Source organism: Heteronotia binoei, chromosome 6 (genome assembly GCF_032191835.1).
Source record: "Heteronotia binoei isolate CCM8104 ecotype False Entrance Well chromosome 6, APGP_CSIRO_Hbin_v1, whole genome shotgun sequence".
In the NCBI taxonomy this organism is placed as follows: domain Eukaryota; kingdom Metazoa; phylum Chordata; class Lepidosauria; order Squamata; family Gekkonidae; genus Heteronotia; species Heteronotia binoei.
This window is the reverse complement of record NC_083228.1, coordinates 57,803,079-57,827,466: the sequence shown is the minus strand read 5'-3', so window position 1 is coordinate 57,827,466 and position 24,388 is coordinate 57,803,079. Positions and strand designations below refer to the sequence as shown.

The following is a 24,388-nucleotide window of genomic DNA, read 5'->3' as shown; positions in this document are numbered from 1 at the left end:
GCTATTTAAATCCTCAATCTTTGCCTGGTAAAATTCATTTGCAAAACTCAAAGAATCATTATCTCTAAGCAGCATTTATATCTGCTAGGAAAAATGTACAAGGACACCCAAGTTTCTCCAAAAGAGATAAAAGCAGCTGGGAAGGGAGCACTTTGCAGTATGGAAAAAAAGGCACTGAAGTGTTAAGTATTCCACACATACACACTAGTCAACCCCATTAAATTGCAGAACTCACTCACACATGCACACACAACCTCTTTTTAATAACAAACTCAGAGAAAAATATTATGAAACAACACTCAATGTTCCACCCAACCATTTCAAGGAGGACTATGTGCAAGTGAAAGGAAAGGCCCCCCCTTTTTTTACCTTACAAACACGACCACATAACTTCAGTGGGTGAAAATCTACTTCAAGCCAGTTATAAAGTTCCTTCACTTCTGGGACAACGTACTGTACTACATTGAATCTCACCTATGAAAAAATATGATAAAAGGTTGTTGTTTTGTTTGTTTAAAGAATATTTCTTAACATTACTGCAATATTAATATAAACAAGTTTTGTTTTAAACAATCTATTACTTTTCACTTGCAAGCATCATGATGGGGACACACATCTTTAGCTACAACCATGTGTAGAATGTCACCTTTACAGTTAAATTTCTCAAGGAAGCAAGCACACAGTCATGAATTATGTTCCCTTGCAGACACAGAACTCTAGTTCTAGCCAGTATAACACCCCTGATATACTGGAATTACAATGATAAAGTAAAATCTGAAAGAACTAAAGAAACCAATAGCTTTTAATAAATTTCGGTGGTCTTAACAATATTCTTTGGTTCTTTCCCAAGTGCCATTCAGGTGCCTTTTGACCTAGGATACAAACAACCTAAAAGTGATAATCTAAATGTAGTACCATATCATTAATAAGAGAGATTCGTGTTGGAGGAGCCTGAAGTCCCAAAAGTGTTGCTAATCGCCGTTGCTTTTCAACAATTATGCCATCCATATCCAGCAGACGAGCAATGTCAGTTCGTTCAGGAGTTATTGGAATTGAGAGAGTGGCCAAGAGGACTCTTGTTGACATCCTGCCAACAAAACATTAGAGAAACACACTAAGAATATTACTGCTTCACTCCCTAGTTACCTTTCCCCTTTTACACTACCAGAAGTACAATTCTACTTTGATCTATTCAATTGGGCTTACTCCCAGGAAAAGTGTTCTTAGGACTACACAGCAGACCTCCATTCCAGACACCAAACCTAAAAAGATCTTTTAGAAATTTAGAATGCAGCTTCTAATACACTAATATGCCAATTAATGGCAACCTCACCATGGGGGAGTTTCAAGGGAAGAGGTGGGCAGTGATCATTTGCCATTTCCTTCCTCAACAAAGCAACCCCAGTCTTTCTTGGTCTTCCATATAACTACTGACCATGGCTGGTCTTGCTGAGCTCCCAAAACTCTGATGAGCTTGGCACAAACTCAGCTATTCAAGCTGGTCACACTGTAACATATCATGCGGGTATTACTATAAGCAACAACACAAATATTTGCCTACCTCTGCATCTCATCCTGTGTGAGATTCTTTCGCATTTCCCTTGAGAGATGATAAAGACGATGAAGAGTGGAAGCATGAAAAAGTGCATTTCCCGATTTCCAGAATACAGTAGAAACTTTGTGGTAATAATTTGCCATCAACTGGGGCTTTGGAGGTTTTTTGGACAATGAGAACAGTCCATGTATATCCTCCACTGCTTTGAAGGCTTCCTGAAAGGGAGAAAATGCATGTTACACCAGTGGTGGCTGCAAAAGGCAAGAAATGAGATGATGCAAGTTTACTAAAATCTAAGCACACTTAATTGTAAACTCCTATATATAATCTCATATCCAACTGTGTTTAGAGCTATGCTGTAAACTCTAAATCTGTGAAGCTCTCTTAGCTACTGGAGCTAACAAAGCATGAAAAAAGATTTTACAGTTATGAGGCTGAGGACATAAAATAAGGGATGCCACTGCCACAAATACACACCTGCCATAGTTCCATGCTGATAGCACTATCCAGCTGTACAAGCCTGGTTTCCAAGTGCATGGACTGACTCTCTGGATTATTGAGATTGATGGCTGTACTCTGATTGTGATGTCGCTGAATCTGGCCCAAATGCATTCTCAGATTGTCACAGAGTTTACGAAATTCAGCCTTACGAGTGTATTGCAAACAGAACTTGAAAGCTGCAATAATTATTCAAAATATTAAATATTTTAACTGCTGAAAAGATACTTTGACATGCTAAAACCAAGCATGTATCAATTCTTGAAAACATCTTAGAAAAATGTATTACTTTTGAAAAGCAACAAAAAGGCATGCATTATGAAATTGCAATTGTTCCTTTTCTTTAAAAAATACAGATTTGATTTTTTAAAAAAAGTTTTAGTTCATGCACCACCTGATGAATTAAATTTTATAGATATAATTAAGCCACACTTCAAAGATTCAAAACTTTCAAACCTCTACTTTAAAGAGGCCGCATAAGTTTCACTGTAATTCCAATTTACCTTGTTGTGCAATATCATGGTAAAGGCGTTCCACTCTGGAATTGTTTCTGAGAAGGTCCAGGCATTGCCTGTATGACTCCCATAGAAATTTAACCCAGGGTGTCAAAAGTAGCCGATCAGTACGATCTTGAGTGTCTTCACCACTTACAGCACTTAGGAGAACACTAGTTGAGAAACAGAAAGAATATTTATGCCATACAATGCATCCCAAAATGTACATAGGACAGCACAATGCAGTTACATTACATCATGTTTAAACACATCTTTCAGAATTACGGAGATGTAACAATTGTTTCAGGTAGGCCTGAAATGGACTTTACAGCAAATGGCAGAGAATGTCAGAATCGGCTGTTAGGTTAATGTTTGCCTTTTGTGCAACCTAAGGACACAACTTAGCTGGCTAACCTTTCCCCAACAAAAATAATAAAAAGACAAAAATAATCCCCGTAACAAAAATTAAAGCAGTTTCCTACCTCTCTGGAGTCTGAATATTATCCAGATCTTCTATATCTAGCACCATCTGCTGAGATTCTTCTTTGGCAGCTTCAGTTTTTTCTTCAGCTAGTTTTAAATAGGCTCGGACTACATCTTCCAAAGACTTGATGTTCACCTGCATCAACAATGGAACATTAAACTAGCTTTGCCTAAACATGAGAGTCAGTATTTTAACCCTTCTAAGGAATATGGGGTGTTTTTGACCCCGGAGTCATGAGGAAACAATGGTTTAACCATTTAAAGCTTTCTAAAGGCACCATCCTGTTATGCATTCTCTTCAGTGAACTGCAGTGCCCTGAAGTCCCTCTCTTCCCTCCCCACTGCCTTTATTTAAGTCTGAGTTTCATCAATAAGGAAAATGGGGTCAATCTGGCCCCCAAAAGACTTGGCTTGAAAATGAAAACACTATGCATAATCATAATTTGAAATGAAAACACAAAATGAAAACACTATGCATAATCATAATCATAATCATTGACCCCCAAAATATTGGAAAATATATTTTAGTTCTTTTTCACTTTGAGGTTTTACAACATTTTTGGAATTGGGTGTTGCAATGACCCCAAGGGAAAGTAGTCTTTGCAACCTGAATCATTTATATAGTAGGCACCAAAGTAAAGCACAAATGCTCACAAAGGCTGAAAATGTAAAAAATCTATTGCGCGGTGAAAAATAGTACAGGAAATTTAAACACTATTAACATTGGGTTACAATGAAACCCTCATGTACAGATTCATGGAAAGACTCAGCAAATTGCATTAAAGCAACAATGTCCTTCTAATAAAATTTTGCTGTTTTAGGGAACTCCTGTTCCTTTCTCAGAAGCTGAAGATGATGAGCTGTCTTCATCATAGACAGTTCATCATCTTCATTCCAGCATCTGAGAAAGGAACAGGAGTTCCCTAAAACAGCAAGTGTTTACAGACAAATCTTCTATACACTAAAGGACCAACATGTACATTTCTCCGTAACATCTACAAATCCTGATCTTATTAACCTCCTTTTGTTAACAGAACTTTTGAAGTTCTTCTACCTGCTGGCAGATATTCTTGTACTGATACAACCCTTCTTTTGCCAGGTGGCTTTTGCGGAGGTCCACACAGAGCTCCAGGTACTTCAGCATAATCGGCTCGTGGATCTTTTGCCATGTTCGGTGTTTTTTACTTTTCATAACATCATAGAGAACATCAAGGGCAGGTTGCTTCTTCCCAACCTCAAGAAATTCTGGGGGGGAGAAACACATCTGATCAAAGCCAGTTCCAAATAGTTTATTTATTTCATGTACGCTGCACTTTCCTCTCCGATGAGGACCCAGAGTGCCTTAACAACATTTCCTCCTGTGGTTTAGGATAGGATAAGTCCAAGAATCTACTTTGAATTTAAAAATAATTATAATAGGGAGTATTGCTGTTATCAAATCAAGGACACTTACATAGTTAGTGCAAAAAAAGAGTCACCTCCGTAAAGCCAGTATGAAAACGCTTTGTAAACTGGAGTTTATTCTTTGAATTATATTAACAGGTCACAAACTTTTACAAACTTGCACAAAAATCTGAAAGGCTGAAAAAACCACGAGTTTAGCACTGCAGATTCTCTCTGGAGTGAACCCATGCTCTTGTCTAATTACTCTTTCTTCCTCCTCTCAGCTAGTGTCCATAGGTGGCTCCTTTCTTAGAAGTTGTGCTTGAGCTGCACTGTATCCTGCTTTGCAATCTCACAGCTAAGAAAAGGCTTAAGCAGACTAACTATAGTTTAGCATTTAACTTCTGGGGGACTTCATTCCTTCAGAAATGGGGTTGGGAGGGACATCTGGGAATGTTTGGAAAGGGGAAGACAGGAAACTTACACTGCACTGGTACAATCCCTTGCATGTACAGAAACTCCAATCTGGACCTAAACCATTTGAAAGATTATTTCATAGTATGTGGATATAAGGACAGTAGAGAAGCCACTCTGTAAATGAATGATTCCTTGAAAATACTTGTTTCCTATTAACAAATTCATGCTTTCAAAAGGGGAAGTGCAGTGTACACACTGAGCTTTATTTCTTTCCACACTACTGATTTTGGGGGTATGCCATCATTTGTAGCCTCATTTCAAACTAAAAGTTTCAAACATTAGAAAGATAACCAATTCCAAAAAATTCCGAACTGCTAGACAAAACAGGATTGCATTGAAATCTGAGAAAAATTTTCAGTCTGAAGGAAACTGAAGAAACTAAATACCTTAGAAACATAAAGCAAGTAGTGTGAAATTGTTTTAAGCAAGATTTGGCTTTAATTATAAACACAAAGGCTGCATTAGAGCTGATGCATGTTTTACAAAATGAGCAAGGAGTTTGTTTTTTGTTGTTTTAAACTATTCTCAGATTTTTTTATCACTGAAGAGCTACAGATTGTTTCCCTCCCTTTTGAGAACATGTGCTCACTTAAAAAAAACCTGTTAGAACTAGTGATAAATTTAGTAGCTCTACAACCAATGCAATCTTAGAGTGCCCCTACAACTGTAACAATCCACATGTTAGCAAGCATCTTGTCAAACACAGCAGGCAAAAGAGACAAACGCAACAAAGGTATTTATTCTCTCAACAATCCTGTCCCATTAATTTCAGAGTCCAAGAAGGTTCAGAGATCTGCACTGAAAAACTGCATCTGCATGTAGCCTGACAAATCTCATGTCATAACTAACTTAAGAGCTGAACAACTTCTTGTTCTTGAAAAACCTGCTATTCTTCCTTTGCTTTTATAACATTACTTGGAAGAGAATTAAAGCAGGCATATTACTGGTTCAAAGACAAGTTTTTCTGCATTTTGTGTTTTGTACCAGAAAATGTAAATGTTGTTCAATGATTGAGCTCTTTATTAAAATAGTTGTTTGGTATAAAAGGAAACAGTAACAATGTGAAATGACAGCACTATCAAAGACTACAGAATAACAAGAAATAGGATTTATACACTTTCTAAATTCCCATTTCCACTCTTTCTATACAATTTATTTTTATTTTTGTTACTTATTTTTAGAGTGCATCCCTATATATTTTAGAAGTATTAATATACAACCCATGGTTCAATAACAGCCTGTGGCCACACAGAGAAATCTCAAATACTGACTGCAACCTTTTCCTCCTACTCCCTTTATGCATTACAATGGTGACAGATATGTTACTGCATTTCTGGAGTAACACTAAAATCCTCAGATCAATAGGAGTCCATACCACTGCACCTAACCATGCTAGTAGCACTCCAATTTCCAGGAAAGACAAGGCTAGCAATGGTTAGAAACTGTGAGGTTCTCTCATGGCACCATAAGAAAAATTCACACATTGCAGTAGCAAAATATAAGGAGACCTAAGGCCTGCCCAAGGCTTCTGAGATATCCCTACATAATATGTTCATTGCTCCCACCTTCCATGTATTGGGAAGTGCAAAATGGAACTATTACCAGTGGCCTTCAGTGACTGGAGATGTGCATTCCTGTTTCAATATTCACATTAAACAGTGATGCAATCAAGAGATTATTGGTTCCACAGTCACTGTAGTGAAATTACAGATTCTAAATCAACTTCAAGGTCAAAAAAATCCTAGTTAACCTAATATTCACTATTTTTTAAACATCAGTTTCAGGCAGCTAGCTGGGTTAGCCCATAGTAGTAGAATAAAATTCAAGCCCATGGGCACCTTGGAGATCAACAAAATTTTCCTGGGTATAAGTTTTCATAAGTCAATGCTGACAAAGCTTGACTCAAAATGCTTAAACTCTTGAAATTTTGCATATCTTTAAGGTGTTACTGGACTAGAATTCTGATCTATTTTCAAACAAACAACTTAAAGACATGAAAAATTGTTAACATTTGTACTTCTGGAAACAACATAGCGAAATATCAGATGAGGTGTGCAAATTCAGGAAGTGACAGTCTGGGCAATGAGGGTTTCAGTAATTCCAACAGTGATGATGTGAACAAACAACCATGTTTATTGAAATGGTTTTTAAATGAATTATTTCCACAGGAATTGTCAGAATTTCTTCTTATTGGGATTATTCTTAAGAGTACCCAGTTATTTATTTATTAAGCATAATATTACACCCTACTTTAATGAAACTACCCTGAGTTAAAATATTTGGTGGGAGCATTTTTATGATACTCAACCCTGCCACTTAAAGCTTGTTCTTAACACCAATTATGTTTCATTATACTAGCTTGAAGGTGTGAGTCTTATGTTGCTGGTATTTTTGTAGACTCAGTGAAACCAATTATTAAGTTGAAGTAAGGAGGATGTGTCAAGTCTAACAGCTGTGAACTTACTAAGTACTGGTTTAAAGCTACATAGGTTACCCGCCAAGCTCTGCTCTATTTAACCTAAATTTTTCAAGAACATAACTACATTTTCCAGTTGCAGACAAAAGTATCCTCAGATAAAACAATTCTCTGAACACTTTTGTCGCTTCTCAAAGGCAGTTGCCAAACAATAAAAGCTTACTCAACTACACTAGAAAGCAAGAAGACCTAACGATTATTTCCTTCTAAATCCTCATCTGCTGTTTCACACACTTCACGGAAAATATATCCAGTCCTAGCCAGTGCTGTCCACTACCTGACTGATACCTAAGCTTTTAAAAAATTAATAATTATGTAAAGGAAAGACTTAGCAGGTTCACCACCAAAAGAAAAAGATTTGCAAGTGTGATCAGAGTTTTCAACATCTAAAACTGGGCTGTACGCATCTTTTTATGAACTGGATCAAAGGAGGAGGGGCCGATGAAGCCACGGGAAGTCGACCTTTCAATCGGTAGTGTAAAATACGAACCGGCTACCATCCTTGACAAACGTTGCACGCATTTTTACTGTAGCAGATATGCGGAAACAAAGCACATTTATTGTCTTCACCAACTCTCTTCCCTGGCACAGGAAGGCCTCCGTTCGAAACGCAGGCAGGGGCCTCAGGATGATCGGCGATCAGCACGGCCTTGCCTCGAATTAAGGAGCTGCCGGCGGTGGACTCCATCAGGCAGACACCGGGCACTGCCTTTCCCACTCCGCCACAGAAACTGGGGCAGAAGGAGAGGCGCAGCACTAATAGGCGGGAGGGGGGAAAAACGCGCTTAGGCCTCAGCCTCCATTAACTCAACATACTGAAACTCAGGAGGGTGTGGACCGCAGTCGAAATGAACCGGAGGCGACCTTCGCCAGGATGCCAGCGGCCGACCGAGACCCGCACTCACCATTTGCTCGCTTTAGAGCGTTCTCGGGCCGCTGGAAGTAGACCGGCATGATGGCGACGGCTTCTCCTCACGCGGCAGGCAAGCCCCAAGGAGCGCCCAGCAAGGCAGCAAGCGAGGCCGGAAAGGGAGGGTGTCACGTGGTCCCCACGCACAAACGTGTGCGGAAGTGAGGCAGCTTCCTCGGGCTCCGGCGAGGCCTCATTGTGTGGAAGAGCGCATGTGCGGTAACCTCAGGTTTGTGTTGGTCTTTGACCTTCGCGTAATAATTTGCGCACTGTTGTTCGTTGCGTGATTTCGAACCCGTCACTGTCCCTGAAGTATTCTGATTGCAGGAGCTATTAATTTATATTTTGTTTTGATTTTCCAATGTCATTCAGAGATGTTCCGTGGCTTCGGAGATAAAAAAAAATATTTTATTAGTTTCCTCATTACGATAACCTAGTAAAGAATCCCTTTTAGTGTAAAATATAAATTATATTGAAGCTACAATGTTAAGATGGCGTATCGTACAGCCTGCTACTGGTTTAAGTAATTTTCCCTTGCTAGGAGCATTAGTTCTAATAAATACATTTACTATGCCTCTTGTCTAGCATAGAACTAAAGGCAACTTAGCAGGACGTCTCCCAACCCAGAACTGACCAGACAGAAGTTAATTTAGTTGTAATAAGACTACTATATCATCGGGTACCTAATGTGATTCCAAGAAAATTTTTAACACCATAAGGATTCTTTGGTACCAACAATGACCACGATTCACTTGGTTCTTGAATTTTGGAATTACAATAGCAGCTGTCTTTAGCGAAGCAGAGAAAAGCAAAACAGGAGGCTTTGGATCACTCGCCACCTGCTGACAAATAATCCACTAAACTCATTCACATCTCATGCAGACATAGACTTTCTGAACAGGGAAATCTCTCCCTGTGACTGCAGGGTGCAAGCCCTCCCATTGTTTGGGAGATGATACCACAGCACCCACTAGTCTCAATCCCAAAGCATCTGCAGGTTGAACAAGATTGGGAACCTCTTCTGTAATTGTACATGCAGATATATTCCTGTGCATGGAGAAAAAAATGTTTTCTATTGAAAAATGTGACCCTTCTGCTTCCTAGAGAACAATTTGGAAATCCTCACTACAGCCCTCAAAATCTTCCTTTCCAGGACTCTCTAACCTCTCAGGCTTGAGCACAAACACCCCCTCTGCCCTTTAACTGACAGCTGGAACCTTTCTGGAATATTTCCAGCCCACATCAGGCCAGCCTTTGGAGGTTTTTTTCTCTCCTTTGGTTAATTTATAAAGAGACCTCTATGTTGTGGGTAGCAACGTATTAGGGTCAGATATAGTGATTAACAGCAAATGTCTCCATTTTGTGGGGGAACTCAGTTTTAGACCAGTTTATGGCAATGTGCCATGTAGTTATCAACATTCTGGTGTATTGAGGCTGGGAAGAAGTCTAAAGTGGAGGGATTTTTTTATAACCATGTAACATAATGCTGTTTATTCAACGACAGTATCATAAACTGTACACAAGCTTTTAAAGTTCTCCATCAGTCTTTTGTAAGCAAAATTGCCACTACTTCACATAAGACCAAAGGTTCAACCTGATATCACCTCCCCCCATTCCTATACTATTTTCTATGTGTTTTTCACACATAGAAGTCTGCTTGCACAGGCTTTAAGATCATATCTGAGGAAGTTATCTGTAACTGATGAAAGCACATATGGAAATAAGTTTGTTATTCTTTAAGGTGCTACACTGAATATCTGTTTTATTTTGCTGTAGCAAATACAGCTACTCCTTTGCAATCATTTGAGAGCATAGCCTGAAATCTTTTTGCTCCATGTTTTAGTCAATTTGATTTACATTTTTACTGATGAAATGTAAAACCACCAAAAACCAGTTTCCATTTGTGCCGCAAAAGCCGTGGGACTTTCCGGCTCTTCCCGGTGCTCCGCGGCAATTGGTGCGAAATCCGCACAGATCCTGCGCGGTGAAGAGGGGCATCGCTGCCGATTAAGGTCAGTGCGAAAACGCCCCATGGGCGTACTTGAAAGGCTGCATATTTTGTGTTATTTTGGCTGGTCTTGATAAAAGGTAACTTATGGTCTGTGGGTCTGAACTCTTTGCTCACGACCTGAGTTCGATTCTGGCGGAAGCTGGATTCAGGTAGCCGGCCCAAGGTTGACTCAGCCTTCCATCCTTCTGAGGTTGGTAAAATGAGTACCCAGCTTGCTGGGGGGAAAGTGTAGATGACTGGGGAAGGCAATGGCAAAGCACCCCGTAAAAAGTCTGCCGTGAAAACGTTGTGATGCGACGTCACCCCCGAGTCTGAAACGACTGGTGCTTGCACAGGGGACCTTTCCCTTTTCCTAGTGGCTGCAGCCAAAACATTAAAAATAAATTGAAAGACATTCAGTTGGATGCACATGACGTTGGCTTCAAGGGACCTCCAGATGACTTGGGTTGTCCCCCTCCAATTTGGTCCTCCCCAGGTATCTTGCTAAAACACATTAACTACAATTTGGTCCTCCCCAGGCTCCTTCTGTCCGCGACCCTGAGTGTAGTTGAGTGTTATCACCTTAATTAAGGTGATTAAGCCCCATGTGATTAAGCCCCATGTTACAGATGGGTGGGTATGCAACTGCACGCTATTTATCTCTATGTCAGACAGGAATGTTGTTAAAAGAGCGATTTACAACTACAAGAGCTCTCTGTTGCCTTTAAAGTCTGTCACCCACAAATTCTTTATTAATGGAATACAGTTGTAATACAATACAGTAGCGTCTTCACTACTTAGTACAAGTCATCAAGTCAGAACAACGAACAATTTCGTAGGTTGTACGGATTCTGCAAATACATATATTTCGTGTGCATCTACTTGACACCGCAATATATTTCCCGCTAAATACCTCAGTTACAGTAACTAAACCTATTAATTTGCCGCCGGCGCTCGAGAGAACGCCCCCGCTTTGCGCTTTTACCACGCTAACCGGCACAACATGGAGCTCCGAGACCTCGCCAACAGCCAGAGGGCGTGCGCGGCTTTCCTCTTTCTATCTCCCTGGCCAGGCAGCCACTAAGGAAGTGGGCGGTTCAAAGAAGAGGGTTGGGCTCCGGTTGAGAGGAGAAAGATGGCAGAGACTGAAGCTCAGCAGCTGTTGGGTGTGGGACTGGTTGGTAAGCAAGCACGTCTCTAGTCTCTGCTTTACTTTGCAGGCTCGCGGATTGAGAAAGGCAAGCTCGTATCCTCCGTCTCTTTCCCCTGTTGATTGAAAAAGCTCCATGCTTTGGTAATGGGCGATAGGTGCTGTGCAGATGTAGGGGGGGGGGGGGGGGGCGGAGTTTCTTGTTTCCCGTTTAGGACGAAAAATATCTTCCTCCTTTTTATCTGCTTAGGTGGTCCTAAACCCTTTGCTTTTAGGACAATGCAGACAAAAAGGCTCACTGTGTATTTATACATGAATGTAGCAAAGGTTGTGGAAAGGTAGCTACTGAAAACCAGGGCATGAGGTTATTCCTTTATGTCAGTGGAGTTTGCCTAAACTCGCTACTCATCGCCTTGCATTACTTGTGGACTTCTGCTACTTTACAAAAAGCCCTAAAATGGGAGGGAGCGGGGACGGGCGGGGTTGCTATCTTACCTCTAGCCTGGTAATCGTTATAGAAAACCCAATATTATAAATTGGTTGCAGGACCTGTACTGATACCCTTTTGGGGGGAACATTAATTCCTGTATGGCTGGTAGTGCGTCTGAGAATAAGGATGGTAATCTAGAATTGTTGCTGTTGCTCTTAAATGAACCTACTTCAAAATATTTGGCCTGAGCACCGTAAGTAATACACCATAGCAGATTTTATGTAAACATCACACACATCTATGTGTATATATAATTATATGTATACATAAAATATGAGAGAAAATAAACATTGTCTTAATTAACAAGTATGTGTACAAGCTAAAATGAGTTGACAGTGTGTGTGAAATGGGCTTGTTAAGGTGATTGCAGTAAAGAACCCTGATTAACCAATCAATTTACTTCCTTGCTGCTGTTGGCATTCTCACAGTGAACATCTTTCCACCATAGAAAAAGATACCAATGGAGATGCTCTGTGGGTTTGGTGTTATCCATCTACAACAATTGAATTAAGGGATCTGTTGTTGAGAAAATGCTGCCTTACAGATGAAAGCAAAAAGCTTCACACATTTGTATTTGGTCAGTACAAACTGACATGGTTTTATGTTACAACCATGGAAGTTCCAGATTCTTCAGCCTTGAAAAAGGTAGGAGTGAAATCCCAAGAAAGTGGTTTGACTTAACATCATTGGATACTGGTGATAAGTCTAATTAATGTTAGGTAGTTATGATTTCTGGTTTGTATCCGTTCATGTTTTATATGTTTTGATTTAAACACATAGTTTTTACCATGAGTAATCTATGTCATCATGCATTTGAATGTATAGTTAAAATGGTTAAAAATTTGCTTAAACAAGCAAATGCGCTCAAACTTATGTGGCAAATTGATTAAAATTGAATGTTCTTTAATGCATGTGTTTCTACAGTCTTGCATCTTGCTTTTGTATTTGGAAAAAATAATAGGGCTTTTTGTGTGCCACCTTTGAAAACTTCAGTAAACTTAACATATGTCCTATGGGTAAATTATCTTATTCCTGATCCTTTATTTTTATTTTTTGGAAGGGGGGTCTGTTGCAGTTCTCATGGGCTTAATGGAGAAAAGGAGGAAAAATACTCTTGAATGTAGTCGGTTATAAAAACACTGAACTTATTTTTGTCAAAATCTCTCTATAGTGTATTTCTTTGAAATACTGTGCTACATCTGATTCTGACATTGATGTAATGGAAGTGTATTAATACAGTCTAGTGTTCTATGGAATCACTTAGTAAAAAGAGCTTTTTTTCTAATGTGTAGGTAACACATTTTTCCATTGTCTTGACTACCAAAGACTTTAATCCAGAGAAATATGCAGCCTTCACTAGGATCCTCTGTAGGTATGTCTAACAACTTTGCATCATACTACACTAGCAATATTTAATCAACATATCAATTTTAACCATTTGATTAAGACATTAATTAATTGAAATCTGGGGGTCTGTGAGAAGTTGTTGGGAGAAGCTTGAACAGGACTATTTTGTGTGTGTGTGTGTTTTGTTTTAATTGGCTCTCAGCTACTCTCAACATTGTGTCTTGTAGAACATGATCAGTCCTAATCTTGTTATGTGTGTAGCATTGGTAGAGTTCTTTGGCTAATTTATTATGGTAATATTTTCATACATACTTCAGGTCTTCTGAGTGTATAGAAATTCATTTCTTTCTTTTTTTTGTGGGTGACCTGTTTTTGCTGCTGTTATGATTGACATGAACCACACTTTAGACATGTAATACTGCTGCTTGTAGCAGCAACAACAAAAAGGCAATCTTATAAGAGGTCTTTCCCCCCCTCCTGAGAAGTCATTTGCTGGGCCATGTGTGCATCATGTGTGAATAACAGCAGCATTTTTCTTTTAAACAATTGTTCTGTTTATGCAGGATTGATCAATTTTAAAATTCATGTGATTGCTTAATAAACTGGATGATCACTCTATTTACAAAAGTATTTTACAGTAATGTTAAAGCGCCAGAACCACACTGAAAGGAGAATTATATCATTAGATGATTTTTTTAAAAGTCTTCCAGCATGTATTACTATAAACAATATCAGTTTGACTTGGAAGTCATTGCAATTATTGTCACGAGAATTAATAATTTTGAAAATCTTAGATATACATTTGCTACAAAGCTGTGACATTTAGTTTCCTTTTATTGCAAATGTAAACATTAGAACATTGTGTGAAATTAAAATTGTAAAGTACTTTTCCTATTAAAACTGCTGTCAAAACAAACTTTTGTTAGTGGATCAATTGCTTTTATAAAATAACTTATTAAATCAATGCTCGACTTTTAATTTTTTTAAATGGCGTACATAGATCAGTTAAAGGTCACAGTGATCATGTAGAGAAATAGTTCCTTTGCTATCATGAGTGCGTGCAATTGGCATGGCAATTTTCATAAATGATAGGAGCAGGCACACCTCCCATGTCCCTGCCCAGCTTCCCTTTGTGTAGCTATTTGCTCCAGACCATGATGAGTAATTCAAGTGGATGGGAAATACAATGGGGATATGGGACATGCATAAAAATCATGCATTTTTCTGCATTTGAATGGAAAGGGTGGAAAGAAGTAGGCAAAATTCTGTTCAGCTTTGTGGTATTCCACATACAATCTACAGAACTAGATTGAGCCCTTATTATAAAGTAAATATGGTAGTATGTACCCATATACCTCTGTGGGGTATGAGTGAATTGACATCTAAACCTTGTTGAAAAGGTAAAACTGTTTCTCTGCAATTCTGTTTGGCACTTTGGGTGGTGACTGAATGCTGTAGTATTTCAAAATAAAAATCCTCTGTGAATCCCTGGAATTAGGCTGGGATGGCAACCTTCTTCCCACTGTGTCTCAGTGAGAAAAGCAAACTATAAAGTAAATAAATGAACATGCCTGCTTTCTTTGTGAAGCAAATTTTAGATTGGTATGGGAGAGCATTCAACATTACATTCACACTGATTTCCCACTCACCTTACGCCACTCTCATGTTCCTTGTCTCAGTGGGGCTTCCTTTCAATTTCACACTATCTGCCCTGAGGCTACAAGTAACATCGGTGTTTTCGCACAGCATACAGAAACCTCTAAAAACCAGTTTGTTTGCCACGTGGAAACTCTGACGTTACTTACAGCCCTGGGGCAGATAGTGTGAAATTGGGAGGAAGCCCTGCTGAGAAGAGGAAAGTGTGAGCGGCATAAGGTGAGTGGGAAATCGGTCTCAGTCATTTTCATTCGCAAGTGATATGGCTCTCACAGATTTACCATATCAGTTAGATCTGGGCTAAACCCTACAATAATAGTCTATTGTGATGTAGCGTGTATCGGTTTCCTTTCAGCACTTTTAAAGTGGCGTATTCCAATTAGTCCTATGGTCAGAACTTGAAAAACATAAGAAATAAATAGAGTGGTTAATCCAAATGCAATGTGTCTTTTTTGGACTGCCACTTAGTCTTGTCACTTAGACTAAAGTTTGTCTTTAAGCTTCACAATTATAACTGACTTGCAAAACAGGGAATTCAATAGTAATTATGATTTAGCCATAAAGTGCAGAGAGATATACACTTGTGTTAAAGTCTTGAAATTCTTTAATTGGCATAAAGTAGTTTATGCCAGATCAGTTGTCCTAGCAAACACTTTTTAAATCCTCTTGGAGGGCGGGGTTTGTGCACAGTTAAAAAGGTGGAGACTTGTTTTATTTTACAGAATATACCTGAAATATGGAAGTCCTGTAAAAATGATGGAGAGTTATATTTCTGTTCTTACAAAGGGAATCTGCCAGAGTGAAGAAAATGGCTCTTTCCTAAGCAAAGATTTTGATGTCAGAAAAGCTTATCTCACAGGCTCAATCAAAGGTGGGGGAAAATGCTTCTGAAGTTATTGCAATTTAGCCCATTAGTCTAAGCACGTTTGTTTGAAAAATAATTTCAATTTATTTCAGTGGGATATATTTGCAAATAAATATTGCAGCTGAAATGCCAGTTGTATTGAAATTGTGGATATAGCACATTACATAAAGCATAGTAACATTTACTGAACATTTAAATGTGGTGCTTATGAGGCATAAGCATCCTTAGAAGCACTCATGTAGAATGGGGGCTGGGCTGCCAGATCTTTAGAAGTGCCATATACAGAGACATGTTGCTCTGCCTTGCCAAATTACTCTGAAGAATCCTCAGCAACTAAACTCTACCCCATTAGGCAGCATCTCCCATGCCTGACATGGCTTTTCCCTATTCTTCTGAGCCATCCTGCACAATGAGTAGGCAAATGGGCCAGCTGCCTGGGTGCCCTCTGGCTGAGTTAGATCCCAACAGCTTGAGACAAACTGAGGTAGGAGCAGGGTCCGTATGTCCAAAGACACAGAGGTATGGATCTTGTTCTCTGGATGATATAATTTACTCCGTGCATTCTGGATAATCAAATGTCAAATATAAGATAAAGTGTTTTATTATAGAACCCATTTGATTTTTTTAGCCATGCAGTGATCTGAGATTTAGCTGACAGAGACAAGACATATCACAGTTCCTCTTGCTGTTGCTACAATGTGCATATTATTCCCCAGGGCTGTCTAGGAAGCTGTAGCTGGGTTTTAATTGAATTTTTTTCAACTGATAGGTTAGGACTCATCAATCATCTTGGAACTTGGGGATTCTCGTTAATGACAGTTCAGCTAAGTTAAACATAACTCTGTTGAATAGGAAAGAAATGGAACTTAATGTAGAAAAAGTAATAATTTAGTTTATGTGAGCTATTAGTAGGTTGAATCTGGTAAAGGAGCCCAGAATGTTTATAAGCTAAAAAAGATAATGGATAGCTAATGGACTAGATCATGAGCTCAGTGCTTGTGGAACAGAACTTTCCCCATTAAAACCCTGCTGTGGTTCTACAGTGAGAGGAGAGAATCCACAGAAGACTAACTTGAGTAGCTCAAAAAACAGGATGCAATCCAGTATAAATATAAATTGTAATGTAAACTTGCAGCCAACATAAATTGTAGCACTCTCTTGTGAGTCATTGCTGAGTAAATTCTTCATTCTTGTGGTCATGTGAGTTATTTTACAATTAAAATAAGTTGTTCCTTATTCTTGCCAGTTTTTACATAGAAATTTGCTGCCATGTTTTACTGAAATTGCTTTTTCTTCTGTTGGTTCTAGATATAATATCTCAGTTTGGAATGGAGACAGTCATCCTCTATACTGCAGTCATGTTAAAGAAAAGAATTGTGGTATATCATCCACGAATAGAAGCTGTCCAGGAGTTTACAAGGTACAGCAACAGATAAAGATTCATATGTGCTTGTTTTTCTTTTGAAAGCCAGTTCTATGGCTGTGAGTTGTATATATGTATGTTCTTTTCATGAATTGTAACCCAAACCATTTAGTGTCATATGCTAAAACGTTAATCAAAGCATTGTCCCAACTTTGACTTCATTTCCTTTTAGGACATTGCCTGTGTTAGCATGGCATCGGCAAGACTGGTCTATCCTTCATTCATATGTACACTTAAATGATGATGAGCTGGAAGCATTAAAGATGTGTCCAGGTATTGGGGAACAATTTTTGCCATCCATGGGACACAGTAGCTGAATTTTTTTGTTGGTTTAATGGCAGAACAAACAGCTATGCATTTTTATTATCTTGATTTCTCAATTGTTTTTCAAATATAGTTGGAGCAAAAAAAATCCAACTTCAAGTATAAGCTAATGAATTTACTGAGACTGAGATTTTGGGGTCGCAGTAAATAGCTCAATGAAAGTTTCAATTTAGTATGCCACAAGGTGGGGAAGAGGCATATTCTCTCGGAAATTATTAAGAAAAGGATTGAAAATAAAATGGCTGACATTATAATGCCCTTGTATAGATCTATGGTGTGACCTCATCTGGGATTCTATGCACTGGTCTGGTCATTGTACCTTAGAAAGCACATGGCAGAGCTGGAAAAAGGATGGAAGAGGGCAATCAAGGTGATTGAGGGGTTGAAGCACCTTCACTATGAGTAAAGTCTGAAGAGTCTGCAATTTTTATATGTAGAAAAGAGGGGACATGACAGCAGTGTATAGAATTATGCACAAGGTGGAAAGAGTTGACAAAGAGACCTCTCTTCTTAAATTCGTGAACTTGAGGACATCTAGTGAAACTGATGGGCAGTAGATTCAGAATGCACAAAAGGAAATACTTCATTACACAGAGTGTGTAAATGTAGAATTCATCATCAGAGAATGTAGTGTAAATGTGGGATTCACTGGCAGAGGAAGCAGTGAAGGTCTACAGGCATATATGGCTTTTAGAAGGTGATTAGACAGATTCACGGAGGATAGGTCTGTCAGAGGCTCCTAGCCATGGTGATTAAAAGGAACCCCCACATTCAGAGGCAGTAAACCTCTGGATACCAGGAGGCAGCATCAGGTGAAGGCCTCAGCCTCCAGGCCTGTTGTTGGATATTCAGAGGAATAGGTGAGATGGGATGTTAGACTAGATGATCTGATCAGCAGGGCTCTTCTTAGGTTCCTGTAGTTTGCTAGATTCCAAATTTTTAATCCTGCAAACATCCACAGTACAAAGATATTTCCTTGCGCGCATCCTTTCCCTTAATCCTGTATACAGGGGTGTCAAACTCAATAAGTCGGCGAAAATTCAATATCGGTATTCTGCTTTAAGACAAGTATAATGCAAACAACCTTCTAATTAAAACACACTATTAAATTTTTCTTTCTTAATGATTATGATTAATCTTTGCTGATCAGGTTACATTGCTGGATTTATAGACTCTGAAGTCAGCAACAGGCTAGACCTTTATGATGTATACGTGAATCTAGCTGAAAGTGAAATCACCATTTCTCAGAAAGCAAAAGGTTTGTTCTATTCAATTTGTTTGTACTGTCTTAGAAGTACAAAATGGTACAACTTCTTAGTCTTGAAAAATGTCCCACAATCTTGACTTTTGATTTGGGCTGCAACTCAAATTTGTAATTTACCTATTCCATCTGTAGCTTGCTTTTCGGCTGGATTGGCTGTCACAAAAGCAACAAAAGGAGTAAACTGTTGCTACACAATTGGAATTACCCAGGCATGCAGAAATGTATTAAATAAACATATAAGTAAAATAAAAATATTAATTTGTAAATTAAGCACACACACTTAAAACTTTTTGAGGGCCCCCAGAATGTTGTGAGTTGAAAGTTGATGAGAAAATAGAATGATAATGAAACTAGCCTGCTGGAGTGCCTAAGAGCTTACACTACGGCGCACCCCTGTTGCCCCCTAGAAGGTCCCCTGGCGGCCAGCCCTCCCGGTGGACCTTCAAAGCCAGCTGTGGAGGTCTCAATTGGATAGGGGAGGGGTTGCGTCACCCAGACTCCTATCGCTGGTGGTGTTTAGGGCTCCTTGTGTCTCTCTGAGCAGGCAGCCCTTCACTCATAGCCATCATCCTTCCTCCACGATTTCTCAGCGTGGCTTCCTTCTATTCCCCTTGGAGCCCCACCTCTTCCCCCCTGCCCTCTCCCCGGGCTGGCCCCGCTCCTCTTCATAAGCCCTGACTCCGATCCCTGGCATCCTGGGGTGGTGCCTTCTTCCAGCTCTCGTGTTGGCCATCTGGTGGGCTGGGTTGTGGGGCTCAGCGGCACCAGCCGCTGTGGATTGGGGCAGGCCTCATTGGCTCTTTGCGGGCCAGCCGCGGCTCCTCGCGGCCGGTCAGCTTCTTCCATGTCAGGCAGCCGTGGGGTCTGGCGCGGGCCTCGGGCCGCGTTGCAGTGAGTGGGGGTGTCGCGGGTGGCCCCCGTGCCCGCCGGGGGGGACCCTTCACTGGCGGGGCTCAGCTGGGGGGTTGGCCAGGGGGGAGTGACCTCGACTGGGGAGCTGGCCCCCCCCTTTGGCCAAGTCCCGAGGCGGGACACACAGAAGATTTGAGTCAGGGAGAAAGTGGAGGGGATAATCCAGTTGTAGATTGCCATCCACAAATGGGCCCCACCTAGTTGAAGCCAATTGGTGAAATGTTCTTTCTGTTTTCATAAGCAGAAAAGCTTCACCAAGTCTATTGGAGCCTAGCAGACTTCTGAGAAGTTAGGATTGTCTGTTGCTGATGGATATGATTGGGGGAAGTGTCCAGTCTCATCCCTACCTTCTGATTGAAGAGTATTGTGTGGTATGTCCACCTACTGCTAAGGGCTTCCCTCCTGGATGTGTGTTCCAATGAAACTGATGTGCACAGCACAGTCAGTCATCTTCAGGAGAAATCCAGTTACTTTTAAAGGCCTGTGAACCCTGATATACCTAGATTGTAAAGGAAATGCATAAAGCATCAAATGCTAAAATGGAGTAGTGAGAAGAATTCTGCTAGCCTATGTATGTTGTGTTATGATGAGGTGGGATAGTATGCTTCTTTCCTATATTATCTGTAGTAAATATATGGTGCCAGAGCTGTAGTATAGGTTGGAAGACACAGGCATGGTGATCAGAGGAGGTGCCACAATTCTGACAACCATATTGCCAAAAATATAAATTATCTTTTCATTTCTATTCACTGAATTTGATGGGGTGGAATGTATGACAATGGCTCTCTTATCTCCCCAGAGGCAATGACAATGGGAAAACTGCACAAAGAGATCGGTCAGCTGATTGTTCAATCTGCAGAAGACCCAGACAAATCAAATATTCAAGTTGTAAAGGTTAGGTTTTTTAAGTCTGACCTGTTTCAATCTTTTAACATAGTATTATGGTTTTGGTCTTTTTAAAGAGCAAGTACTGGTACTTGTCTCAGGCTGGAAAACCAACTTTGTTTTTCCCTGACTTGGGTAGCCCAGGCTAGCCCAAACTCATCAAATCTTTGAACCTAAGCAGGGTTAGCCCTGGTTAGTATTTGAATGGGAATACCAGGGTCATGACGAGAGGCAGGCAAAGGCAAACCACATCTGAATGCCTTTTGCCTTGAAAACCCCACAAGGGATTGCCATAAATTGGCTGTGACTTGACAGCAACAGCCTCATACAGCAAGAATATAGATGCTGGGAAAAGCAATTGCACAATGCAGTATTCCATCACATCACTCATTCACACTCACATCTAAAATGAGATACAGTAATTAGGGTTGCAACTTACTGATCTTCTGTTTTTTGAAGTCTTCACATAAGGTCAGAGAATTAGACTTGAACTATAATTTATGCAACACTGTCTCGATGCATTCATAAGCGTATTTATTGAAGTAACTCCCACAGAAATTAATATAATGGATTTCTCTGTGAACATGGCTAGAATCAGACTGTTGATGCTTCTGTGGTTCTTTCCTATTTCATTTCCCACAGAACTTCTGCGAAGAGGTTATGTTTCGCATTGTAATGACGAGAAACTAAGGCTGACAGTGTAGCTGGCTGTATTGCTTTGAAGGAAGTTCATAACTCAACTCCAATCCATGCTGCACAGTAGACTTACTAATTTTGAGTCACATCAGATAAAATATAAATTTAAAGGGGGCTAGGTTTATTCTACTATAGCAGGGGTGGCTAACGGTAGCTCTCCAGATGTTTTTGCCTACAACTCCCATCAACCCAAGCCAGCATGGCTGATGGTTGGGGCTGATGGGAGTTGTATGCAAAAAACATCTGGAGAGCTACTGTTGGCCACCCCTGTACTATAGTAGTTTGCTATTCCAGGTTTTTTTTTAAGACCGTAAATTTGCCCATTCAGCTGTAACAGAGAGAGGAAGAGACATACTATAAGTCACATTGTCAGTGATCCTGAGTGAAGTGCCAAGGGCTGCCAACTTTTTTCACTCGATAATGACTATGGCCGAATGGTGTAATTATGTGTGCTGAGGGACAGATTGGATTAAAGAGCTGAAATTCAGGGTGAAGGGAGAATTCCACAGACCCTTCAGCTCTTCAGTCAAGCAACAGTGGTAGCACTTCCAAAGACCATATCCCTGGGTTGCCGGTCCACTTGGAGGCAGACTGCACCATGGAAGTGACACTGGCTCCTCCTCCTACCTAAGGGATGGAACTGCTGCACAACATTTTAGAACCTCTTGCTGTTTTGTAAAAGCAGTGCTGTATAAGAACTAATTTGCTGCATCTCTGATCAGATATGAGGGTGGGGGGAAATGCTAATGCTACGTCTAAAACCTGTGAGTCTTACCTTTTGTAAAGAAACATATTTGGCTATCTTGTATTCATATATGTATATTTAAAAACACCTGTTCTTCTCCAAAGGATATTTCACTGAAGACAAAAGAAATCTTGACAAATCTGGCCTCACTTACAGAAGTCTTGCATGATGATGAGAAACCATCACTGAACTTTGAGGCACTGAAACAGAAGCGATTTCCACCAGCAACTGAAAATTTTCTCTATCATCTGGCAGCTGCTGAACAACTGCTTAAGATCTGATTTTTGAAAAATGAATCTCAACATTGCGCTCCAAAAGGAAATTCTATACACCTGTAAAATGATCATCACAGAAAAAATAGCTTCTCCAGCTATGCTTCAGAGGGAACACACGCTGGAACTCAATGGATGTAGTCCTAGTTTTCTTTTCCCCAATTTATGATTTTATATTAAGCGGGGTTGATTTTTTAAAAAAAGAAAAAATACCCTATTTAGCCAGGACTAAGCAAGTAAGGGCATGCTTGTTTTGAGCTGGAAGTACTGTATGTGCTTCAAGAGGGAAAAAATATTTGATAGGCTACTGAAATTCTAGCATAAATAGGGTGCTTCAAAAGTGACACAAAATTTGAATGCTGTTACAATGACTAAGATAAAGCTGTTCATCTGATGGTAGTTGTTTACAGCCAGCTCTGAAGCTCTGGTCTCAATTTTCAAGAAAGATAAAGGGCCACTGTTCATGTTATATGTGGGTGCGCATTAAAAACACAATAGTTGCTGCTTCTAGGAGAAAGGAGCAACATTCAGCAGAGAAGTGCATGGGGGATGCAGCAATATCCTGATGTGTATGCAGATATGTATGTAAAAGCAAATATTAATTTTGATACCCTGCCCCTTCCCTCCACCCCCCAAACAAAAATTCCCTGGGTTGTATTGTTGAATATCTATTTATGCACCAAGCTATTTTTCTACTGAAAAGTAGCACTCTTAAAGCTGCTGCTCACTTGAAGAAATAGCTGTTAAGAACTGAAGACACATTTTTGTGTGCACTATGAATTATAGCTTTTAAATTCTACAATTCATAGAATTCATATTATAAACCAAGGGTTTTGCAGGAACTCTTGGAGTCTCTACACGAGCACTTTGCTTTATAAAATAAGAATTGCATTTACTCCCTTTAGTGTCCATAAAGATAGGCTACAGCACATGAAAACAATTGTATGCTTAATTTTTTTTAAAATCCAGTAATTTCTACAGTTTACACTTTTGAACTACTATTCAATTTAACAGTTGTTGCTGTGTACTATCCATATTAATTTGAGAAACCTTTTTATATCATGATTGAGGAACTTGTATTGTGTTTAGAAGATGGAGGATTAAAAAAGGAAATAAATAACTATGTATAATTTTCTAGTTAATACTAAAAAGGTTGTAAGCATCCTCACTGTTCCCCTATTTTCAGGGGTGTTTGTTTCAGCTTTGTACATAAATAGTTCAGTGGAGAGTTAAACATGCATATCTTTAAATGCCAAATCATTACATGCCTTATTTAACTTTTGTTGTTCCCCCTAAAGACTTAAGATTGTAAATGTGGCACTTCAATGTGGATGGAATGGTATGACTTCCACCTTTATCCCCTTGCACAGCATAAACTCAAGTTTATTTGTTTTAAAGGGCAAACCTCAGGTTACCTTTAAATTTTACAGCTGGGTGTATACAACAAGCTGATTTGTACAACATGCCTTCTTGAGACTATCTGATTGAAGTGTAGGCATTTATCCTTCATGTTAATGTGTCATCAGTACAGCAGTAATGATAGGATGCCAGGGACCATGGACAGAGCATGCAATCAATGCCCATATTATGGCTGCAGGCCTAGTTTAAGAACAGCTGTCATGTTTAGGTTGGATATTAGCACAGGAAGGGAGAGAGAAAGGCAAAACGTTAACTGTTTCAGTAGAGACTTATCATCTGCAGTTGTAAGACCATCAGTTTGTTGATACAGCCATGGGCAAGGGGAGGCACAAGGTTTACAGAAGATTGCCTTTTCCTGGTAGTTTGGAAATAGTTTTTTCCAAAATCATGAGGGGGGATTGCAAGCAGTCTAGTCCAGTACCTCCCTTAAGACTTTAGGCTAGCCTCTCAAAGTATAATGTAAAGAAAAGAGAATCTATTGCCCACCCTGCTCATTTTACTTGAGGATTGGATTGCTTTGAAGACATGGACCCAATGTTTTGCATAAATGAGGTCCTGCTGTTTTTGTTAACTGTAGCCTAAAACAGCATCAGTCTAGACCCTTTGCTTTTAATATCTCTCCCCCCCGCCCCAAATTGCTTGATCCTGGTCACTTTACCCATCATTAACTTTTA

The 24,388-nt window shown here is 39.7% G+C and overlaps 2 protein-coding genes across 4 annotated transcripts in view; one reads left to right on the top strand and one right to left on the bottom strand.

Moving 5' to 3' along the window:
* Positions 1–8,478, bottom strand: part of EIF3A (eukaryotic translation initiation factor 3 subunit A) — a 32,410-nt gene extending 23,932 nt beyond the window's left edge. The window contains exons 1-8 of one of the 2 annotated variants that reach the window (XM_060241529.1): positions 8,272–8,478; positions 4,085–4,275; positions 3,030–3,166; positions 2,557–2,720; positions 2,033–2,232; positions 1,562–1,770; positions 916–1,087; positions 370–474 (exon numbers count right to left, since the gene is read on the bottom strand). In XM_060241529.1, coding sequence (XP_060097512.1) covers positions 370–474; positions 916–1,087; positions 1,562–1,770; positions 2,033–2,232; positions 2,557–2,720; positions 3,030–3,166; positions 4,085–4,275; positions 8,272–8,320 — 1,227 coding nt within the window. In that variant the 5' untranslated portion in view covers positions 8,321–8,478. The remainder of the gene's footprint in view (positions 1–369; positions 475–915; positions 1,088–1,561; positions 1,771–2,032; positions 2,233–2,556; positions 2,721–3,029; positions 3,167–4,084; positions 4,276–8,271) is intronic. The other variant, XM_060241530.1, reaches the window with a different exon arrangement.
* Positions 8,479–11,230: 2,752 nt separating this feature from the next.
* DENND10 (DENN domain containing 10) lies at positions 11,231–23,446 on the top strand. Of its 2 annotated transcripts, none has more exons than XM_060241531.1 (9): positions 11,231–11,447; positions 12,355–12,551; positions 13,199–13,278; positions 15,632–15,780; positions 17,083–17,194; positions 17,370–17,470; positions 18,672–18,779; positions 20,497–20,591; positions 22,128–23,446. In XM_060241531.1, exons 1-9 carry the CDS (start codon positions 11,402–11,404, stop codon positions 22,302–22,304), a joined length of 1,065 nt encoding a protein of 354 aa, XP_060097514.1. In that variant the 5' UTR covers positions 11,231–11,401; the 3' UTR covers positions 22,305–23,446. The 2 variants fall into 2 exon arrangements, with proteins under 2 accessions (XP_060097514.1, XP_060097515.1); XM_060241532.1 differs by having other exon boundaries at positions 11,336–11,447; positions 12,335–12,551.
* The last annotated feature ends 942 nt before the right edge of the window (positions 23,447–24,388 follow it).

Coding starts and splice junctions, on each gene's coding strand:
- DENND10 (XM_060241531.1), top strand. CDS start 11,402: ATGGCAGAGACTGAAGCTCAGCAGCTGTTGGGTGTGGGACTGGTTG. Junction 17,471..18,671: donor AGCATTAAAGATGTGTCCAG/GTATTGGGGAAC, acceptor TTTGCTGATCAG/GTTACATTGCTGGATTTATA. Junction 20,592..22,127: donor CAAATATTCAAGTTGTAAAG/GTTAGGTTTTTT, acceptor TCTTCTCCAAAG/GATATTTCACTGAAGACAAA.